This window comes from Myotis brandtii, unplaced genomic scaffold (assembly GCF_000412655.1).
Source record: "Myotis brandtii unplaced genomic scaffold, ASM41265v1 scaffold725, whole genome shotgun sequence".
Classification (NCBI taxonomy): Eukaryota; Metazoa; Chordata; class Mammalia; order Chiroptera; family Vespertilionidae; genus Myotis; species Myotis brandtii.
The window spans coordinates 806,996-825,197 of record NW_005370862.1 but is presented as its reverse complement, the minus strand read 5'-3'; the positions used below and the strand labels follow the sequence as shown (position 1 = coordinate 825,197).

Here is an 18,202-nt window from a genome sequence, read left to right as displayed (position 1 = left end):
CCCTCCCACTCACTCTCTACCAGGCCCCCAGCTCATGCCCGGAAAGCACGGCTGGGGGCCGTTTCCTGTGACCGGGAATGTGTCTTGGTTTTCATGGCACTCGAGGCCTGGCCATTTGTATTTCCTCAAGGGAACCCCGATAATGTTCATCACCCTTGAAGGGCTCAATAGACGTCAATGAAAATCAAAATGCTCAGACCAGACATGCTGTCTAGGAGGCCAAGCAAAACGGCAACATTGGTTTGTCAGAAAGCCAATCGGAGTTGCTTTTAAACCGTGTACAGACACACGGACATCAAATTCCTCTGGGGGATAAATCAGAGGGCTCACGGTGGGTGGGCTGGGGGGCGCGGCAAGCAGGGGAAAACCGATGTTGGACCGGTCCCCTCAAAGGAAACTCGGGGTGGCTCTTCTGGTCTCAGGATGTACCAGAACGGATGCGTCTACTGGGCCCAGAACGTTCTGTGTTTACCTTACTCAATTGTCCTTCCCCTCCCCGTTTCCAAGTCACACCCAGGTATGAACACTTACTCATCAATGAAGCCTAGGGGACGGGCCCTTTGCATAGCTTCCTGCATGTCCCGGGAAGACAGAGAGCTGCTTGCCCCTCCTCATCCTCCCAGCACCCTAACTCAGTGATGGCGAACCTATGACACTTGTGTCAGAGGTGACACGCGAACTCATTGTTTTGGTTGATTTTTCTTTGTTAAATGGCATTTAAATATATAAAATAAATATCAAAAATATAAGTCTTTGTTTTACTATGGTTGCAAATCCATAACTTGTAATTTCCCTTCTGGGATCACTTTTCATTGTGGATCATATGCGTGCACTGTCCAGTGCTGAGGGCACAGTTTAATGAATAAAGGCAGGTGCAGACCAGTGACCTGCAGATCCCTATCAGGAGACTAAACATTTCCCTCTCCCCAGAGAGTTCCCCCATGTCCCTTCCCGGACATTCGTGTTTTACTACCTATATTGAGAGCTTGGGCAATGTGTCTTTTTTCTCTAGTTGTTTTTAAGGATTTTCTCCTTATCGTTGCTTTTTTATATACATGTGATTAAAATGTGGATTTGTGTGGTTTTCCTTGTGTCTGTCATACTTGGGATTAGTTGTGCTTTTTGCTTTATAAGTTTATACTTTTCATCAAATTTGGAAAATTTTTCAGATACTATTTCTTCAGAAATGTTTTCCACCTTTCTCCAGTGTCTGGGCCTCCAATTATATTTACACTAGTAGCCCTGTGCACAAATCCGTGTGCCAGTAGCTCGCTGTCGCCCTCCTGTAGCTCTCCGCCCCCCCTTGTCCCCTCGCCCCCCCTCATAGCTCGCTGCCCCACCCTCCTGCTGATCCGTGATCTGGTCGTTACCCAGGCTGTCATTACGCTTCACGGCATAACGACCATTTGCATATTACATCTTTATTACATAGGATGATATCACCCGCCATTGACCTGCAGGCCACTGAAGCTTTTTATTTTTTATTATTATTTTTTAATCCTCCCCTGAGGATATTTTTTCCATTGACTTTTAGAGAGAGTGGGAGAGTGAAAGGGAGGGAGAGAGAGAGACACTGATGTAAGAGAGACACATTGACCGATTGCCTCCCACACACATCCTGACCTGGGCAGGGGATTGAACCTGCAACCCAGGTATGTGCCCTTGACTGGGAATCGAACCTATGACCTTTCAGTACGCAGGCCGACGCTCTAACCACTGAGCTCACTGGCCAGGGTGGCAACTGAAGTTTTTCAAATGTTTAAACCTTTTTTTTTTTCTGCTTCAGTTTTGATCGTTGTTAATGCTGTCCCTTTCCATTTACTGATGATTCCTTTTGCTAAGTTCACCTGGTGAAAATTCTCATCACAGAGAAGGAATTGTAACTGTGGTGATGCATGGCAACCGGGCTTCTTGCCACGATCGCCTCCCAGGATGTACACATGTCAAATCATTCCGCTGGACACCTGAAACTGACCGTCTCTGTCTCTTATGCCTGAAGTGTTAAAAACCACGCGTCGCTCAGAGAGGTGGACACTCCGGCAAAAGTATACCCCCCTCGCCTTCTTTGAGAAGCTGCAAGACCTTTGAGAGATTGAGGACGGAATGAACTGCCTGTGTGTCTTTCATTCTCACCAGGAGGTGAGGCCTGTAATCCCGAACGCTGTCACGTGTGGAATGACTTGCCCTTCTCCCCACTTTGCCTCGGGCCCAGTTCCGCTGTGCTCTAGGAATTGGTGGGAAAGGGGTAACAGGATGTGATTGCAGGGCGAGATCCTGAGGAAACTTGGTAAACAGGATATAGGCAGCTATTTTTTTTTATCAGTTATTAAAACAAGATAAAATCTAGTTTTTAAAGGTTTGATTTCCTAAAGCAATGGGATGTTGAGAAAGGATTTGTGTATTAAAAATAGCCTCTTTCCTGGAAAATGTTGTCCTTCTTGAGGTAGTTTTCTATTAAAATGATCCCAATGTATATATAAACCACGTACATTTTATAGCAAGAGCACACATACATGTGAGTTAATTAAAAAGAGTAAAACGAACTCCAGCCTATCTCTAGAGCTCTCTGTGGGATGTGATAAATACTTGTGGTTTTTAAAAACAACCCTCTGATGTTTCACAGCCCACATGATAAACAGAAGGAGAAATCAGCCGCCGCCAACTGTGGTAAAAAAGAAAAAGGGAGACAGCTTGTCCCCGTGCGTTTTGGCGACACAGGGGACATCGTCTCTCTTCGTATCAGCTAGACCAGCATCTTCCAAGGGAAGAGTCGCGAGCAGCAAGTCCGTGGAGCATGTCCTCAGGCGGGAGAGGACAGTGGACAGTGGGTAGTACAAGGACGGCCATTTTTAATTTCATGTAGAAATTGCATCTTTATGATCATGAATTACACAAACACTAGGTACCTCATCTGAGGTTTTCATTACAACTAGGCTCCTGTACAGAGTGTCACGGCCAGTTAATGCAGAACACATAATGAAGGACGCAGAGGTGGTAATCACATATGTAAACATTGCAACGATGGCACCCAATGACTGGGTCTTGGGACATCCCAGGCAGAGCCACCTCCCAGCTCTGGCGTCCCCTGCACCCGGGGGGAGGTCGTGCGGTCCCCTGCCTGTGAAGGTTCGTGCTCCCAGCTGCGTTCTGTCTGCAGTGGCCTCCTCACCACAGGCTCTGACGTCCCTTCCCGATGCCGCCCACACCCAGCCGTGGTGTGTGCCCCAGCCCGTCCTTCCTGCCGGCCGCTCCCGGAGGGGCCCTGGCCTCCTTTGAGTCCTAACGAAGGGGCGAGACCGTCCCCCGTGCCAGGCCCTGGAATAGTCCCACACCTGGATGGAGAGGGTTCTGGACTTGACGCGTAATCGCAGACCTGCCTCCCCAAACTAAAAATGGATAAAAAATAAATTTCAATCACCAGCAATCCTCCCCCCAACTCAAGATCTAGGGATGTGCTACCGTATTAGTTCCGGGCGCGGATGGCCATCTGTGAGCTCAGGAACAGAACCATGAGGAACATGACAGATGGAAAGAGCAAGAGGAGGCGACCTTGTTTCGGGGCCTGCACCAGGGAATGGGGCTTCTGTGATCCCAAACCTATGTGAGCGGGACTTGGGTGTTTTAGATGTGGGTGTCTTGTCAAAGCTCTGTGCATCCTTCCCTCCTGGACGAATGATGACAAGGCAGCCAGCCCAAAACTGAAGTTTGGGGAGGATAAGGCACACAGGGCCTAGATACGGTAAGAAAGATGTCAGGGGAGTCGCTCGCAATGTATGAGAGCAGAGCAGTGGTTGGACAGAACTGCCCACATGAAGCATAAGCAGGAAATGTCCAGGGAACTATGTGGACATCAGGCAGGAGGGAAGAAAGAGCAGTCCCTCTTGAGGAGGGGAAACACTCCGTCAGCACCAGCCCAAAACTGAAGTTTGGGGAGGATAAGGCACACGGGGCCTAGATACGGTAAGAAAGATGTCAGGGGAGTCACTCGCAACGTATGAGAGCAGAGCGGTGGTTGGACGGAACTGCCTGCATGAAGCATAAACAGGAAATGCCCAGGGAACTATGTGGACATCGGGCAGGAGGGAAGAAAGACAGCAGTCCCTCTTGAGGAGGGGAAACACTCCGTTCGGCGAACAGAGGCCGTTTCCTCTGGGTGTATGATGCTATGTAAGAACTGGGAAGTATCAGTGAGTGCAGAGATAGAGGGACCACAGCAGTGAGAGAGAGAATGGTGGATAGAGAGGTTAACGATGACCCAACACAAGGACAATGGGTGCGCCTGGAGGTAAGATGTCAACACACGGAGCCCACAACTCAGTAGTATGATACAGAAAAAATTATTTGCAATGAGCTACCAAATGTGCAGATTGAAAAATAACCTATGAATGAGAGAGGAAAAAGGTACAGAACAATCGATATGATTTGTCTCCAGATTAAATGACTACATTCCACAAATAAAGATTTAAAAAGACACTTCACCAAAGAAAGGATATGGATGGCAAAAGGCACTTAAAAAGATGTTCAACATCATTAATGTAGTGAAATACAAATTGAAACCTTAGGGAGATACGACCAAGCACTCATATGCCAAGTTTTAAGGGACTGGTCATAGCGAGTGTTGGAGAGGATTCGGAGCAACTGGACCCACCACCCATTATCCAGGGAGATGCACCCTGGCAAGGCCACGTTGGAAAACACGTTCTCAGTTTCTTCTGAATTGAAATACATTTACCATATATCCCGGCAATTTCTTTTTTAAAAAAAAATATACTGTATTTTTATTGATTTCAGAGAGGAAAGGAGAGGGATAGAGAGATAGAAACATCAAGGAGGAGAGAGAATCACAGATTGACTGCCTTCTGCACCCCCCTACTGGGGATTGAGGCTGCAACCTGGGCATATGCCCTTGACTGAAGTCGAACCCAGGACCCTTCAGTCCGCAGGCTGATGCTCTAGCCACTGAGCCAAACTGGCCAGGGATGTCACAGCACTTTCTTTCCCACATCTTTACCCAGGAGCAAAGAAAGCATAAATACAGCCCTGACCAGTTTGGCTCAGTGGATAGAGCGTCGGCCTGCGGACTGAAGGGTCACGGGTTCGATTCCAGTCAAGGGCATGTACCTTGGTTGCGGGCACATCCCCAGGAGGGGGTGTGCAGGAGGCAGCTGGTCGATGTTTCTCTTTCATCGATGTTTCTAACTCTCTATCCCTCTCCCTTCCTCTCTGTAAAAAATCAATAAAATATAAAAAAAAAAAGAAAGCATAAATCCACACAAAGACTTGGCCTCAGATGTTCATAACAACTCCATTCATGGTAGTCAATAACTTGAATCTACTCCAATATCCATCGGCTGCTGAGTGGATAAACAAATCTGGTGTATCCAGATGAATCTGAAAATAAGCCAGACACAGAAGATATGCCATTGCTAGGAAGGTTGAGAAAAAGCAAAACTATAGGGACAGAGAAGCAGATCATAGCATTGTAACATCATGCAGTATTACCTATAAAACTGGCCACAATTTAAAATCATAGTAGCCAGAATTTTCCGGCACTATAAAGAAGAGAACATTTTTTAACATTGCTCGTGGGATTATGTCTTGGGGGCCAATTTACATTTGGTATCAAAAATACAAAACTGGACCATCAGTAGATGAATGGAGAAAAAAAAACTGGTAGATTTACACCATGGAATACTATGCAACTATAAAAAAAGAAGGATCTCTTACCCTTTGAGACAGCACGGAAGGACCTGGAGAGCATTATGCTAAGTGAAATAAGCCAGTCAGAGAAAGACAAGTATCACATGATCTCACTTATATGTGGAATCTGATGAACAAAATAAACAGACGAACAAAACAGATCCGGAGACATTGAAGCATGCAACAGGCTGACATATTTCAGAGGGAATGGGGTTGTGGGGAGGAAGAGATTAACCAAAGAACTGATATGCATATATATTACCTATGGATATAGACAATAGTGCAGTGAAGGCCTGGGGGTGTGTGGGAGCAGGGTAGAGGGGGTCAATGGGGGAAAGGGGGACATCTGTAATACTTTCAACAACGAAGATAAATTTTTAAAAATGTTAAATCCAAAACTGTCTGCCTGAATCAGCCATTCTTCTCTAGGAATTCACCCCAAGGCTAGAATTAACAATCTCTATCTAAGCAAGTTTATGTGAGCAAAAAATTTAATAATAGTGAAAATGTCCAAAGCAGGACATTGTTAAGTGGATGATAGTGAATCCAAAAAATTGAATAGTATTGAGTGATATAAAATGTTGCAAACATTTATAAAAGTGGCTTATCAATTGATTGCCCCTCCAAAACACAAAATCCAAGGAGTAAATATTGTAAGACCACATTCTTTAATCAAAATCGTCAAAAAGTAGAAATAACTAATAAAAATAGAAACAATGCTATCACATAATTATTTTTAAAACTTACTCCCAGGCAAGGAAGAAATAAAAAAAAAAATTGTCATCTCAAGATGTTAAAAGACAATTTACAAAAGACCACTCCGTGGTGCCTTTGGCAAAGGCTTACCCTCCTTAGAGTTCCCTTTTGGAACAACTAGTATTGCTCCAAAGTTAGCAACCAGCCAAGCAATTGGTGAGTGAGTTCAGACTCTATGTGGTTGGCTGCTAGAATCAGCAAGCTTTGGGGGGCACAGATCCCCCACTCCCTCATTCTTTAGGAATTCCAGTCCTGTCCTGTCGTGGGAGCTGAGCTCCCTCCCATGGCACCTGACCAGGAGTTACAGATTAATTGTGTGATGAGGAACCCCTGGGAAGATCATGCTCCCCCTGTTCCTGCTGGCTGGCTGTAACCATAGCAACCTCCTACTCCAGACCAAAGTTCAGCTCCTCCAGATCTTTATGACCACGTTCAGAGTCCAGTGCTCATTGGTATAACCCTTCCTATGAAGGGTGAGCGCTTATATTTTACAACTAAGTATTCGACTCCATTTCTCAGTTCCGGACTCCAAATGATAAGGCCCGCGAACATTCCGCAGAGATAGAGCTACCTTTCCCCCTAGGACCCTCGCCTCCCTGGGACAATGCCCACCGCCACGAAAACATTGACGTTCTTGTCGGGCTTCCTCACAAGCTTCGGGGCGTTTGTGGTCATCTGCGCTGTTCTGGGGACCCCTCAGTGGGTCAGCAGCACCATCACCGTCAACGATAACTTCTCCAATGGCAGCGTTATCATCACCTACGGACTCTTTCGCGGTCAGAGCACTCAAAAGCTGACTCATGGACTTGGGGACGCAGACAAGGATTTTGAAGGTAAATGAGGAACGAATTTGGATGGGAGAGCGCGATTGCATTACCTGGGTAGGACTCGTGTCATCTAGTATTTTAATATCTGTTCATAGTTAATGTTGTTTTTCTATTCGTTCGACAAACATGTATTGAACATCCGGTCCACAGGTAACTTAATGGAACACAAAGACACATACGGCCGAGGTTTTGCTCTTCAGAAGGTCAGGGTTGGGAAGGGAAGACGGACAGCCGACGAGACGCCGAGCTCTGACAGTTCTTCCCCCTTAACATTTCTTGACTCTTTCCACTTCCTGCCATCCTCAGGCCTCCACCAGCTCTTCCTGGGTTTCCTCCAACATATCTCCCTGTTGCCAGTCCTGCTGGCTTCCAATCCATTCTTCACAGTGTGCTTTCCAACACGCTAATCTAATCACTCCCTTTCCTAACCCCCGAATGATTCACTATTGTCCTCGGGATAAAGTCTACATTGTCACAGTGGCTGGGTCTGGCCTCGCCTCTCTCCTTTAATTTTGATATTTTTCATATCTGTTCATCCCCACAGCCACTGTATCATTATTTCCGCTTCCTCTGTTCTGGCTGTGCCTATCCACACCACGGTCTGAATCATGGAAGCGGAGGCGATGGATAGGCGAGCTCCTGAGTTCATTGACAAGTACATGATTAAGGAAAACTGTGTCGCGGCAAGACGGCCCCCATCAGCCAGCAGGGGCATAATTTTTAACCGAGTTGGCTGTGGGTTGTCAGCTCGAGCCACAGCCTCTATCCCAGTGGTTCCCAACCTTCCTAATGCCGCGACCCTTTAATACAGTTCCTCATGTTGTGGTGACCCCCAACCATAAAATTATTTTCGTTGCTACTTCATCACTGTAATTTTGCTACTGTTATGAATTGTAATGTAAATATCTAATATACAGGATGTATTTTCATTGTTACAAATTGAACATAAAGCATAGTGATTACTCACAAAAACAATATGTAATTATATATGTGTTTTCCGATGGTCTTAGGCGACCCCTGTGAAAGGGACGTTCGACCCCCAAAGGGGTCGCGACCCACAGGTTGAGAACCGCTGCTCTATCCAGAGCTTCATGAGCGGCTGTCCGAGCAAAAGAGGAAGTGGAAAACAAAACAGGGTGCATTCCTTATCCCTGTACCTCAAGTTCATTTCTTGAGCCAATTTGAGCTTGCATTTTTACCTCCAAAATACCCACTGTTGTTGGCCATGATAGTATATTCCCATTAATTCTATTAATTCTGTATTTTATGAGAACGCCTCATCTGTTCTCTGATCTCTTAGGCCCGCCCTCCTCCCTCTCAATGGGTGGGAAGTAAACACTGAGAAGGACAAGCGAGCTCCTGCTTTGACTCTGGACGTGTGAATGCCCACCATTCTGTTTTCCAAATGTGAGAGCAACACGTGTAGCTTGCTTAGCACCTTGTGTGTGTTTCGCTTTGCACAGCGGCGCAGGCCGGTCCCCTGCAGGTGCCCTCGGGTGCTGTGGCCTCACTCCCTCCGATCCATGACTGGGCGTCCTTTTCTACCATCTAGTCCAGTGGTTCTCAACCTTCCGGCCCTTTAAATACAGTTCCTCATGTTGTGACCCAACCATAAAATTATTCTCGTTGCTACTTCATAACTGTAATGTTGCTACTGTTACGAATCGTCATGTAAATATCTGATCTGCAGGATGGTCTTAGGCGACCCCTGTGAAAGGGTCGTTCGACCGCCAAAGGGGTCGCGACCCACAGGTTGAGAACCGCTGATAGTCCCTTCTACACGCATCCCGGCAGGAGTTCGGGCCTGGGCACTCGCGCCAGCGCCCAGCTCCAGTTTGTGAGTTTATTAATGAAATACTTGCCTTAAACCAGAGCATCATGGTGACAGTTCCAAGTTATCAATGTGTCTTTGGGTGTTCGCGGCGCCTCGCCTCCTCCCGCCCCGGCCTCGCTGCTCAGGGAAAAGGAGGATTCACGGTGCAGCTGCTAGAAGGCCTCCTCCCGCCCCGGCCTCGCTGCTCAGGGAAAAGGATTCGCGGTGCAGCTGCTAGAAACCCAGCCTTTCAAAGACTCGGTCACACGTTCGGGGACGTGAACAGCATTTCCAAAACCAGAGAGTGTGTAGGTTCCGAGTCTCCAGACTCACTTAGAAAGTTTAAAATAGGAAATAACACCCTGTGGAGTTTAACACTCCCACGGCGTCTGTGTGAGCCGGTGGCTCCAATCTGCAACAAATGGCTTCCTGAGAGCCCGGCCCACTCACACGCTGGGCGGCTGGGAGGAGGGACAGGACAGGGCCAGAGCCCGGCTCTGCAGCCCTGTGTGCGATGGAGGCTCTGCGGTGTCCAGTGGCAGGACAGCGGGGTCAAGGTCACCCTGAAGGCGGCAGGACCACGTGGGCACCCCCTGCCACGTGGGAGCTCTAAGGAGCTGGGACGATGGAACTCGCCTTGCCTGGCTCTCTCCTTTGATGCTTTATTCCGCTGTGTTCCCCGGAGAGCCACATTCCAACCTCCTGAAGTCACCGTGGGCCCCGGGGTGCTGGAGGAAGTCAGCCACGCCCCCAGGTGCTGGAGGTGATAAGCCACGCCCCCAGGTGCTGGAGGCGATAAGCCACGCCCCCACGTGCTGGAGGAGGTAAACCACGCCCTCACGTGCTGGAGGAGATAAGCCACGCCCCCAGGTGCTGGAGGAGGTAAACCACGCCCCCGCCAGCCAAGGGGCAGTCTTCCCCGCTGGTGATTTTAGCCCCCGTGAGACTGGTGCCCAGTTCTCCGGAGAAGGTGGGAGAGGGGCTGAAAGTGGCCTGTATGTCGCGGTGTCCTGCTGCTGCACCCGTGGGTGTGCCCTGGACGGCAGAACTCCCACGTCACAGCGACACATGCCGCTCTCCTGCCGTGTCTGTGACCACACGGGGCTTATTTCCATCGCTGGCCGCACAGGAAAACCTGCCTGCGGGACGGATTGCCTTTCCATCGGAGACGGGCACCGTGTCTGCGTGGCTGGGAGGAGGGCGCACTGAGCACCTCCAAGGAGGGGTGAATATTGCAGAGCTCAGTTCCATGTCCCTAGGATGCAGCCCACTGTGCCATGTGCGCTGTGGGTTTTGACATGAAAGAGCCAACTGAAGTGACCATGGCTGATGTCAAAGCAACTAAGGAACTCGGTCAGCAATAGGTCAGCTGGTGGGGAAGGTGGGGGCGAGGCCTGTGTAAGCAAATGGCGGGAGCAGCTCTCACTGACCCGGAGCTCCACCTGCGTCACCCGGAGGCATCGGGCTGTCCAGCCCCCAGATGGACAGGGACAGGCCCTCCGTGCCCACGAGAGCACCTGCCCTGCCGGCTCCGGAGGTCTGGATACTTAACTTCAGCTCAAAGCACCCCCCAAGCAGCTGTGACGCGAGTGAGGAGCGTGGGCACCGAGAAGGACTGAACACACCCCTGGCCTCGGGGGGCTCACGGTCTGTTCTTTCTAGAGAAAGACTCGCATGAGTTAAGTCCAACCTGCCAGGAACTGCAGGCCCAGGTGTGTGGGTGACAGACGCAAGGGAGTCTCACCCCGACCTGGCAACCTGGCTCCCCCTGCTCTCCCGCCTCTTCTCCACCCACCCCCTGTTTGTCCTCAGGGAGCTCAAATTTGTGCTGTCAGCCCACGCCAAAAATAATCCAGGGAGAGGATCTGCTGCAAAATCAACTAATTGCAGGGAGAACACGTGAGGTTTTCTCCACAATTTACAAAAAGCCCCGTCTCATCCATCTGCCACCTGACCACACAGGGAAGTGGAGCGTAAGGGGGCAGAAAAGACATCACCCTGCCCTTCTCCCCAAGAGAACCCTGGTACCTTTCCAAGACGCTGGGGACACCGGCTGGGACAGCCCACGCTCTAGAGAACCCTGGTACCTTTCCAAGACGCTGGGGACACCAGCCGGGAGCTGTGGACTTGCCATGTCCCCCCCTCCAGGGTGCACGGTGGCCCACGGGTTGAGAAGCCGCCAGGTCCTGCTCCCCGTGACCAGGTGCAGGAGGAGGGGCAGAGGCGGTTCCCACCACCCACAAAGCCATGCCCCTCCTCGATTTCCCAGGACTGACAGGGCCAGGGGTAGAAGGGCCAGATGGCAAGTGGATCTGAGGGTTAAGTCCCTGAGGGCACGGGGAGCCTGGATGTCCAGGCGACACATTTCTGCCGACGGCCCACCCCCCAGCTGCGGCGTGCTGGCCTCGCTCCCGGGGCTGCCCAGATCCGGGCAATTAGTTCCAATCAGGAGGCGGTTCTCCTGATTTCAAAGCTTGGCCCCTAAAAGGAAGAGAGGGAACGCGATGTATGTGCTGATTCTGCAGGCAGAGAGCAGCTGTCAGGCTCTGCGGGGCCTCATTTCATTCTCGTGGACTTTCTCTGGGTCCCCAGCTCGCATTGTCTGTGTTCGGAGTCAGGCCGGGAGGGGAGCGGGCGCTGCCACACCTGCGAGGCAGGGAATTCAGTGGTTCTCAACCTTCTGGCCCTTTAAATACAGTTCCTCGTGTTGTGACCCAACCATAAAATTATTTTCGTTGCTACTTCATAACTGTCATGTTGCTACTGTTATGAATCGTAATGGAAATATCTGATATGCAGGATGGTCTTAGGCGACCCCTGTGAAAGGGTCATTTGACCGCCAAAGGGGTCTCGACCCACAGGTTGAGAACCTCTGGGCTAAAGTGTAACTGTAAAATGTGGCCGTTAAATGAAGACGAGTTGTCACGTTAACACACGGGAGAGCGAGTCATCAGGCGCCAAGACGACTCCCTTTGGAAAAGTCAGTCTTTGGGTCTCACGGACAGTCAGACGCAGAGCTCGCCTGATGGTCACTTTCTAATTTACTCGGAAAAAGTGGGCCGCTCGCCGCTCGCGAAGGACCGCCCACCCGCAGCTTTAATAGGGCAGAGAGCAGAGCAACGCTCCAGGCGCCTGGGACTCAGGGCATTGCCATCCCGAAGCCCCTGTTTTCCAGTTCAGTACCCCATGGCCTCCCCCTGGCTGGGGAGCCTTCATGTGGCCCCGCACACTCTGGTGCCGAGGGAAGCTGGGCGAGCGTGGACCGGAAGCAGCCTGAGGCCCCTCGGCACCACCTGCCCCTCTGGACACAGGTGTCTGCGGCTTCCGGTTTCCCACCGTCTGGCGTCCCTTCCACTAAGTTTCCAAACGGTGTGCGCTCACGTAGAGCAGTAGGAGTCCCCCCACCGCTGCAGGTCCTGGGGGAGCCGGAGACGCCAGAGGCCCAGCCTGAGGTCCCACCCAGTCCCAGTCGGGCGCCCCCCCGCCATCCAAAGGGCAGGCAGCCTCCCCAGAGGGCAGACAGCCCCCCAGAGCGCAGACAGCCCCCCGCCCAGAGGGCAGGTGGCTCCCCCAGAGGGCAGACAGCCCCCCAGAGCGCAGACAGCCCCCCGCCCAGAGGGCAGGTGGCTCCCCCAGAGGGCAGACAGCCCCCCAGAGCGCAGACAGCCCCCCGCCCAGAGGGCAGGTGGCTCCCCCAGAGGGCAGACAGCCCCCCTCCCAGAGGGCAGACAGCCCCCCCAGAGGGCAGGCGGCCCCCCTCCCAGAGGGCAGACAGCCCCCCAGAGGGCAGGCAGGCCCCCTCCTAGAGAGCAGGCGGCCCCTGAGGGCAGGTGGCTCCCCCAGAGGGCAGACAGCCCCCCAGAGGGCAGGTGGCTCTCCTCACAGGGCAGACAGCCCCCCAGAGGGCAGACAGCCCCCCCAGAGGGCAGGTGGCTCTCCCCACAGGGCAGACAGCCCCCCCAGAGAGAAGACAGCCCCTCCCAGAGGGCAGGCGGCCCCTGGCACCCCACCCATCCCCACCTGGGCACCAGGTGGTGACAGGCAGGCTACGTTTGTAGTTTAACCAATGATACCTAACAAGGAGGCTGTGCAGGAGTTTACTGGCCATGGCTCGGGTTTCGGGGTGGCCCGCCCTGTACGTGTCTCCACGTGGAAGCAAGCCATCGTGATGACGCCAAGTGGCGAGGGCCGGAGGCTGGAGCTACCAGGGAAGGTTGGCCCCCTGCAGCAGCCTACTAAGGGGGCACCTGCTCTCCTGGGGGCTTTAAAGTTGGGGTGGATCCCTAACCTGAAGCACTGTGGCTCCACCCTGCACCCTGAGGTTCAAGGATCGGCCTGGAGGGGAATCGTGGGGATCCCCCGGTCCCATTCGTCCTGTCGGGCAGGTCCCCGAGATGTGCCCTACAGGCTCTAATCCCGTTCCTGCCCGCAGAGCTCGCAGGAATGCCTTCTCGCCTTGTACTTACCAACTTTATCTTAGTTTTAGCGGAACTGGGCGATTCTGCCCCGAAAACTCTGCATTCAGTGGTGATCCTGTCCCTGGTCCTCAGCTTGTCCACGTCGCTGCTGAGCGCGGGGTTCACCTTCTACAACAGCGTCAGCAACCCCTACCAGACGTTCCTGGGGCCCCTGGGGGTGTACACCTGGAGTGGGCTCAGCGGTGAGTACGCCCGGGCACGTGATCTGCTCCCAGGCGCCCCCTCCCCAGCCTCTGCTCCTCTCAGTCAGCCATGCCAATGAGGGGGCTGCTGGGGCGGGAGGCTGCGGTTTATTTTTGCATATTTACAGCATTTATCCAGCATCCCTGGAAACAAGAGTCTGTATTAAATGCTTTGGTGAGAGGCAAGGAGAGGGGTGAGGAGGGCGTGTTAGGTGTGAAAACGCATGACATGCACCAGGCTTTGCTTCTGAGCACCTGATGTGAGGGCTTAAACAAGCCACACAAGTCAGTACACATCCACCAGGCTCCTGCGATGGGTTTCCCTCCAAATCGGGCTCCATGTGCTGTACAGAAGCGCGCACACGCACACATGCATGCACACTGCCCCCACATGGGAACACACACGCATACGTGCACACATGTGTACTTAGTACTTCTCGTCTCCATATCACAACAGTCAGCTGGGCTGAAACCATGGCTCGGGCATGACTGTGCCAACGCCCTTCCCGTGGGCGGCGGGCGGGAGGGAGCCGGGGTTGCCGGGTGGTTTTATTTGCTCGCGGGGCAGGGTGTGGTGGGGCTGCTGGCCGCACGGGGCGGGATCCCAGCTTGAGTCACAGGAGGTTTGCCTCTCCCTGTGGCTCCCAGGGCTCTGTGGCCACCGCCTCTGTCCGGAGGCGTGGCCCAGCGGGTGCCTCTGTGCCCCAGCAGGCAGCCAGCTCTCTCCTGCTCCCTCCCTCTCCCACTCAGAAGCTGGGTCTTGAGAGAGGATGGGGAGCCGATCCTGCTAACATGTAAGCCCCAGGGGTGCATCTGATGCAGGCCAGACCCTCTCCAGCACAGGCAGGTGCTCCGGGGGCAGGTGCCAGGAGACCTTGGGAGAGGTGCCCTGGCCCTTTCCTTCCGTTCTGCGAGTTTTCCTGCTGCCCACGCTCACAGTGGGGCTCACATAGCCTCACCCAAGGGCCAGGGTCCCAGGCTATTTCTGTGATAACCCTTGACCTCGGTCCACCAAACCAAAGGCAGCACTCACGGGCAGGGTGAGAACAGATTATTCTAGTTCTTGCTCATGTCACTGCGGAGTCCAGGGAAGCAGGGGCCTCAGGCTCAGCTGGGCCAGGGCACAGCCCACACCACCGAACGCTGCTTCCCTCCCGTGTGGCGCCTCCAGATGTGCCAGCCCAGCATCCCCTCTCTCACTAAGCAGCCCCGCTGGTCCTCGTGAAGGCACCATGGCTGCCAGTCATTCTTGGCTCATCACCCATGGAAACAACCCCAGGAGAAAGCCTCCTTTTCCCCAGATCTGACTCTCACCGGGATAGCCCTCTCCCTCCCCTGGGGCCACCTCCTCGGTCTGCAGGGCTGAGTGCACGGAGCTGCCCATCCCCTGGCTGGGGACCCCTGTGCACCCAGGGGCTGGGCTGGGTGGGCTCCGAGTGGCCAGTCAGGTGGTGGAGGCAGGGAGAGAGCCGATGGCGGCCCACAGCCTCAGGGCTCAGAGCCCAGCCCTGTCTCAGCGAGAGGGCGCCCTGCTCCTCACGGGCTGGCTGAGGCTAAGCTGACTTTGCCAGCAGGAGAGGCCTGATGCTTGATGCGTTTGTGGAGGAAAACAAGGAGGAAGGGGCCTGCGGACTCCCTCTTCCCCACCTACTTCTCCCAACAAAGGAGTGTTTGACAGAGAATTCCGGCCGCATTCCTCCCCTGCTCGGGGCCAGCTCTGACACACGGGGGCTGCTGAGTGGGCGCAAAACAATGGGAGACATTGATGTGTCAGGAGGAGGTTGTTCGGAGCGGCCTGGGGCCAGGACCACCTCTGGCTCCATCCGCCTCCTCTGAGCTCCCAGAGCCCTAGATCCCAGCGCTCGGAGAAGCCGGACTTTCTCCCGAGGGAGCCCCGGGGACCCCAAGTTCCTTCGCGTGGGCTTCCAGGGTGGGAGCTCGGTGGCGTCTCAGGGCCCCCACCTCCGCCCAGGAGGGGTTTGCACACAGAGATGCTCTCCCACGCTGTGGCCCGAGGGCAGCGGTCACCTGCCTGCAGGGAACGGGGGGAGGGGCTGGGTTTGCACAAACTGGAGGAAGAGGATGGGGTTTCTCCCACAGTTTGTGAAAGAATAGAGAAGACTCTGCTTCCAGGACAAATACAGCAGAATCACCCCCCACCCCACCCAGCGCCTGTGCCTGCCCTCTGACCCCAGCCTGCCCTTTGCACCACGCAGGGCCTGTGCCCTCTGACCCCAGCCTGCCCTTTGCACCACGCAGGGCCTGTGCCCTCTGACCCCAGCCTGCCCTTTGCACCACGCAGGGCCTGTGCCCTCTGACCCCAGCCTGCCCTTTGCACCACGCGGCCTGGCGTGGCCCCATCCTGGCCAGAACCGGCTGCTCCAACACCTTTGTTCCTCCACCAGGGACCCCAAGAGCAGGAGGGGGCACTGTGGCAGGCCGCAGGGCACGGCGGGACAGGACGGGAGGACAAGGAGCCAGCGCCTAGAGCCTTCTGTCCCAGGACGCGGGAGGCATGGGCAGTGGCAGGCTCTCCTCCCCAAGGGCGACCCCTCCTGCTTCCAAGCCGAGCCCTGGGCACCACGTCAGAACCATGACTTGCCCTCAGCCCCACGCTGCCCCGCACAGACCTGGGACTTTCATGCCTAGAATCCAGCTGCTGCCGCAGAGCACGTGTCCCCGACAGGAAAACGTGCCGTGACGCGGTGTGTCACCGCATCATTTACGGTCCTCCTCTCCTCCAGGCTCCTTCGCCTTCCTGGCCTTGGTGCTGTTTGTGGGGAACGTGCAAGCCAATCACCTGTCGGAAGTGCTGGTCCAGGCGCTCTACTCACGCTACCCACCGGCCACCCACTTTGGGACGGCGCACAGCTACGGCAGCTCCTTCTGGCTGCTGCTGCTCGTCCTCCTCCTCAGCATCGTCACCGCCATCATCATCGTTTTCTTCCAGAGGGCGCGGCACCGGCGCCGGCAGGAGCAGAGGAAGCCGGTGGAGCAGGCGCCGCGGGACGGCATCCTCTTCTGAGCGCCGCCTCCTCAGACTGTCACTGGGTCTGGGCTGCGGCCTGGCTCCCCCAGCAGCGGCCGTGAGCCGGCCTGGACAACCGCATGGCCACGGGCAGCCCTGGCTGACACTGTGCGTGGCTTGTGTCTCTCAGACACCACGTTCTGCACACGCGATGTCCCCCTTTCCACGAGGGTGGGGAGGTGGAAGGGGAAGCTCTTGGGACCGCGTGGTAGTCAGAGCGGCGGGATGATCGTGAGGCTGTGGGCTGTCCCGCCCGTCTCGCTGTCTGTGGTAATAAAGGTGCGTGTTACCCCTTTCCTCTGAGGAGCTCAGAGCGCGTCAGCACCTGCGATCGCATTCTGGGCGGGAGCGGCCAGGTGCTTTAATTCCACTCACGAAGGAGGACCTCCACGGACAGAGGGACGCGGACTCCCCTTTCCAGACCACACGTTGGAGGGAGAAGGAGATCCGGGGGCGAATGACCTGGCCCCTGGGCCCTGCCGTGACAGACCCAATGGGAGGTATAAGAGCTGACACCCGTGTTGGGGTTCCAAGGTGGGTGTTTGTAGGGAAGAGATTAGAAAATGAAAAGATAGAGGAAAGAGAGGATCTTTACCTTACAGCCTAAAGGAGGCTCAATATAAATATCCTATGTAATAAAAGGCTAATATGCAAATCGGCCTAACAGAACGACTGGTCACGATGACATGCACTTACCAGCAGGGCACAGACACTCAATGCAGGAGCTACCCACTGGTGGTCAGTGTGCTCCCCAACTCAGCCAGAAGCCCTGAGTTGGGCTCACAGCTGGCTCCGTGGGGAGCAGGCCTAAGCCAGCAGGCGGACATCCCCCGAGGGGTCCCATACTGTGAGAGGGTGCAGGCCAGGCTGAGGCCTCCCCCCCCCCCACAAACCAGTGCACGAATGTCGTGCACCAGGGCCTCTAGTCTATACTAATAAAAGGGTAAGATGCTAATTAGGCAGAACATCTTCCGGGACATCCTTCCGGACATCCTTCCAGACAAAGCCACGGTGGTTAAAAGGCTAATATGCAAATCGGCCTAACAGAACGACTAGTCACGATGACATGCACTTACCAGCAGGGCTCAGACACTCAACACGGTGGTGAGGGCCAAGGCAGAGGCGGTTAGGGATGATCAGGTCAGCAGGGGAGAGTAGTTAGGGGTGATCAGGCAGGCAGAGTGGTAAGGGGCAATCGGGCAGGTAGGCAGGTGAGTGGTTAGGAGCCAGTGGTCCTGGATTGTGAGAGGGATGTCTGACTGCCGGTTTAGGCCCGATCCCACAGGGGATCGGACATCCTTCGGGATCAGGCCTAAACTGGCAGTCAGACATCCCCCGAGGGGTCCCGGATTGGAGAGGGTGCAGGCCGGGCTGAGAGACCCCCCGCCTGCATGAATTTCATGCAGCGGGCCTCTAGT

At 54.1% G+C, this 18,202-nt stretch overlaps 1 protein-coding gene across 1 annotated transcript; it reads left to right on the top strand.

Annotated features, from left to right (window-relative positions):
• Nucleotides 1-6,855: 6,855 nt before the first annotated feature.
• CLRN3 (clarin 3) lies at nucleotides 6,856-17,371 on the top strand. Its single transcript, XM_005882503.2, has 3 exons — nucleotides 6,856-7,289; nucleotides 13,577-13,756; nucleotides 16,501-17,371. The coding sequence occupies exons 1-3, from the start codon at nucleotides 7,061-7,063 to the stop codon at nucleotides 16,779-16,781; spliced, it is 690 nt and encodes a 229-aa protein (XP_005882565.1). The 5' UTR covers nucleotides 6,856-7,060; the 3' UTR covers nucleotides 16,782-17,371.
• The last annotated feature ends 831 nt before the right edge of the window (nucleotides 17,372-18,202 follow it).

Excerpts from the sequence above, each read along its gene's own strand:
- CLRN3 (XM_005882503.2), top strand. The coding sequence starts at position 7,061 with ATGCCCACCGCCACGAAAACATTGACGTTCTTGTCGGGCTTCCTCACA. Across the intron at positions 7,290-13,576 it reads CGCAGACAAGGATTTTGAAG|TTTTAGCGGAACTGGGCGAT; the intron begins GTAAATGAGGAA and ends ACTTTATCTTAG. Across the intron at positions 13,757-16,500 it reads CACCTGGAGTGGGCTCAGCG|GCTCCTTCGCCTTCCTGGCC; the intron begins GTGAGTACGCCC and ends CCTCTCCTCCAG.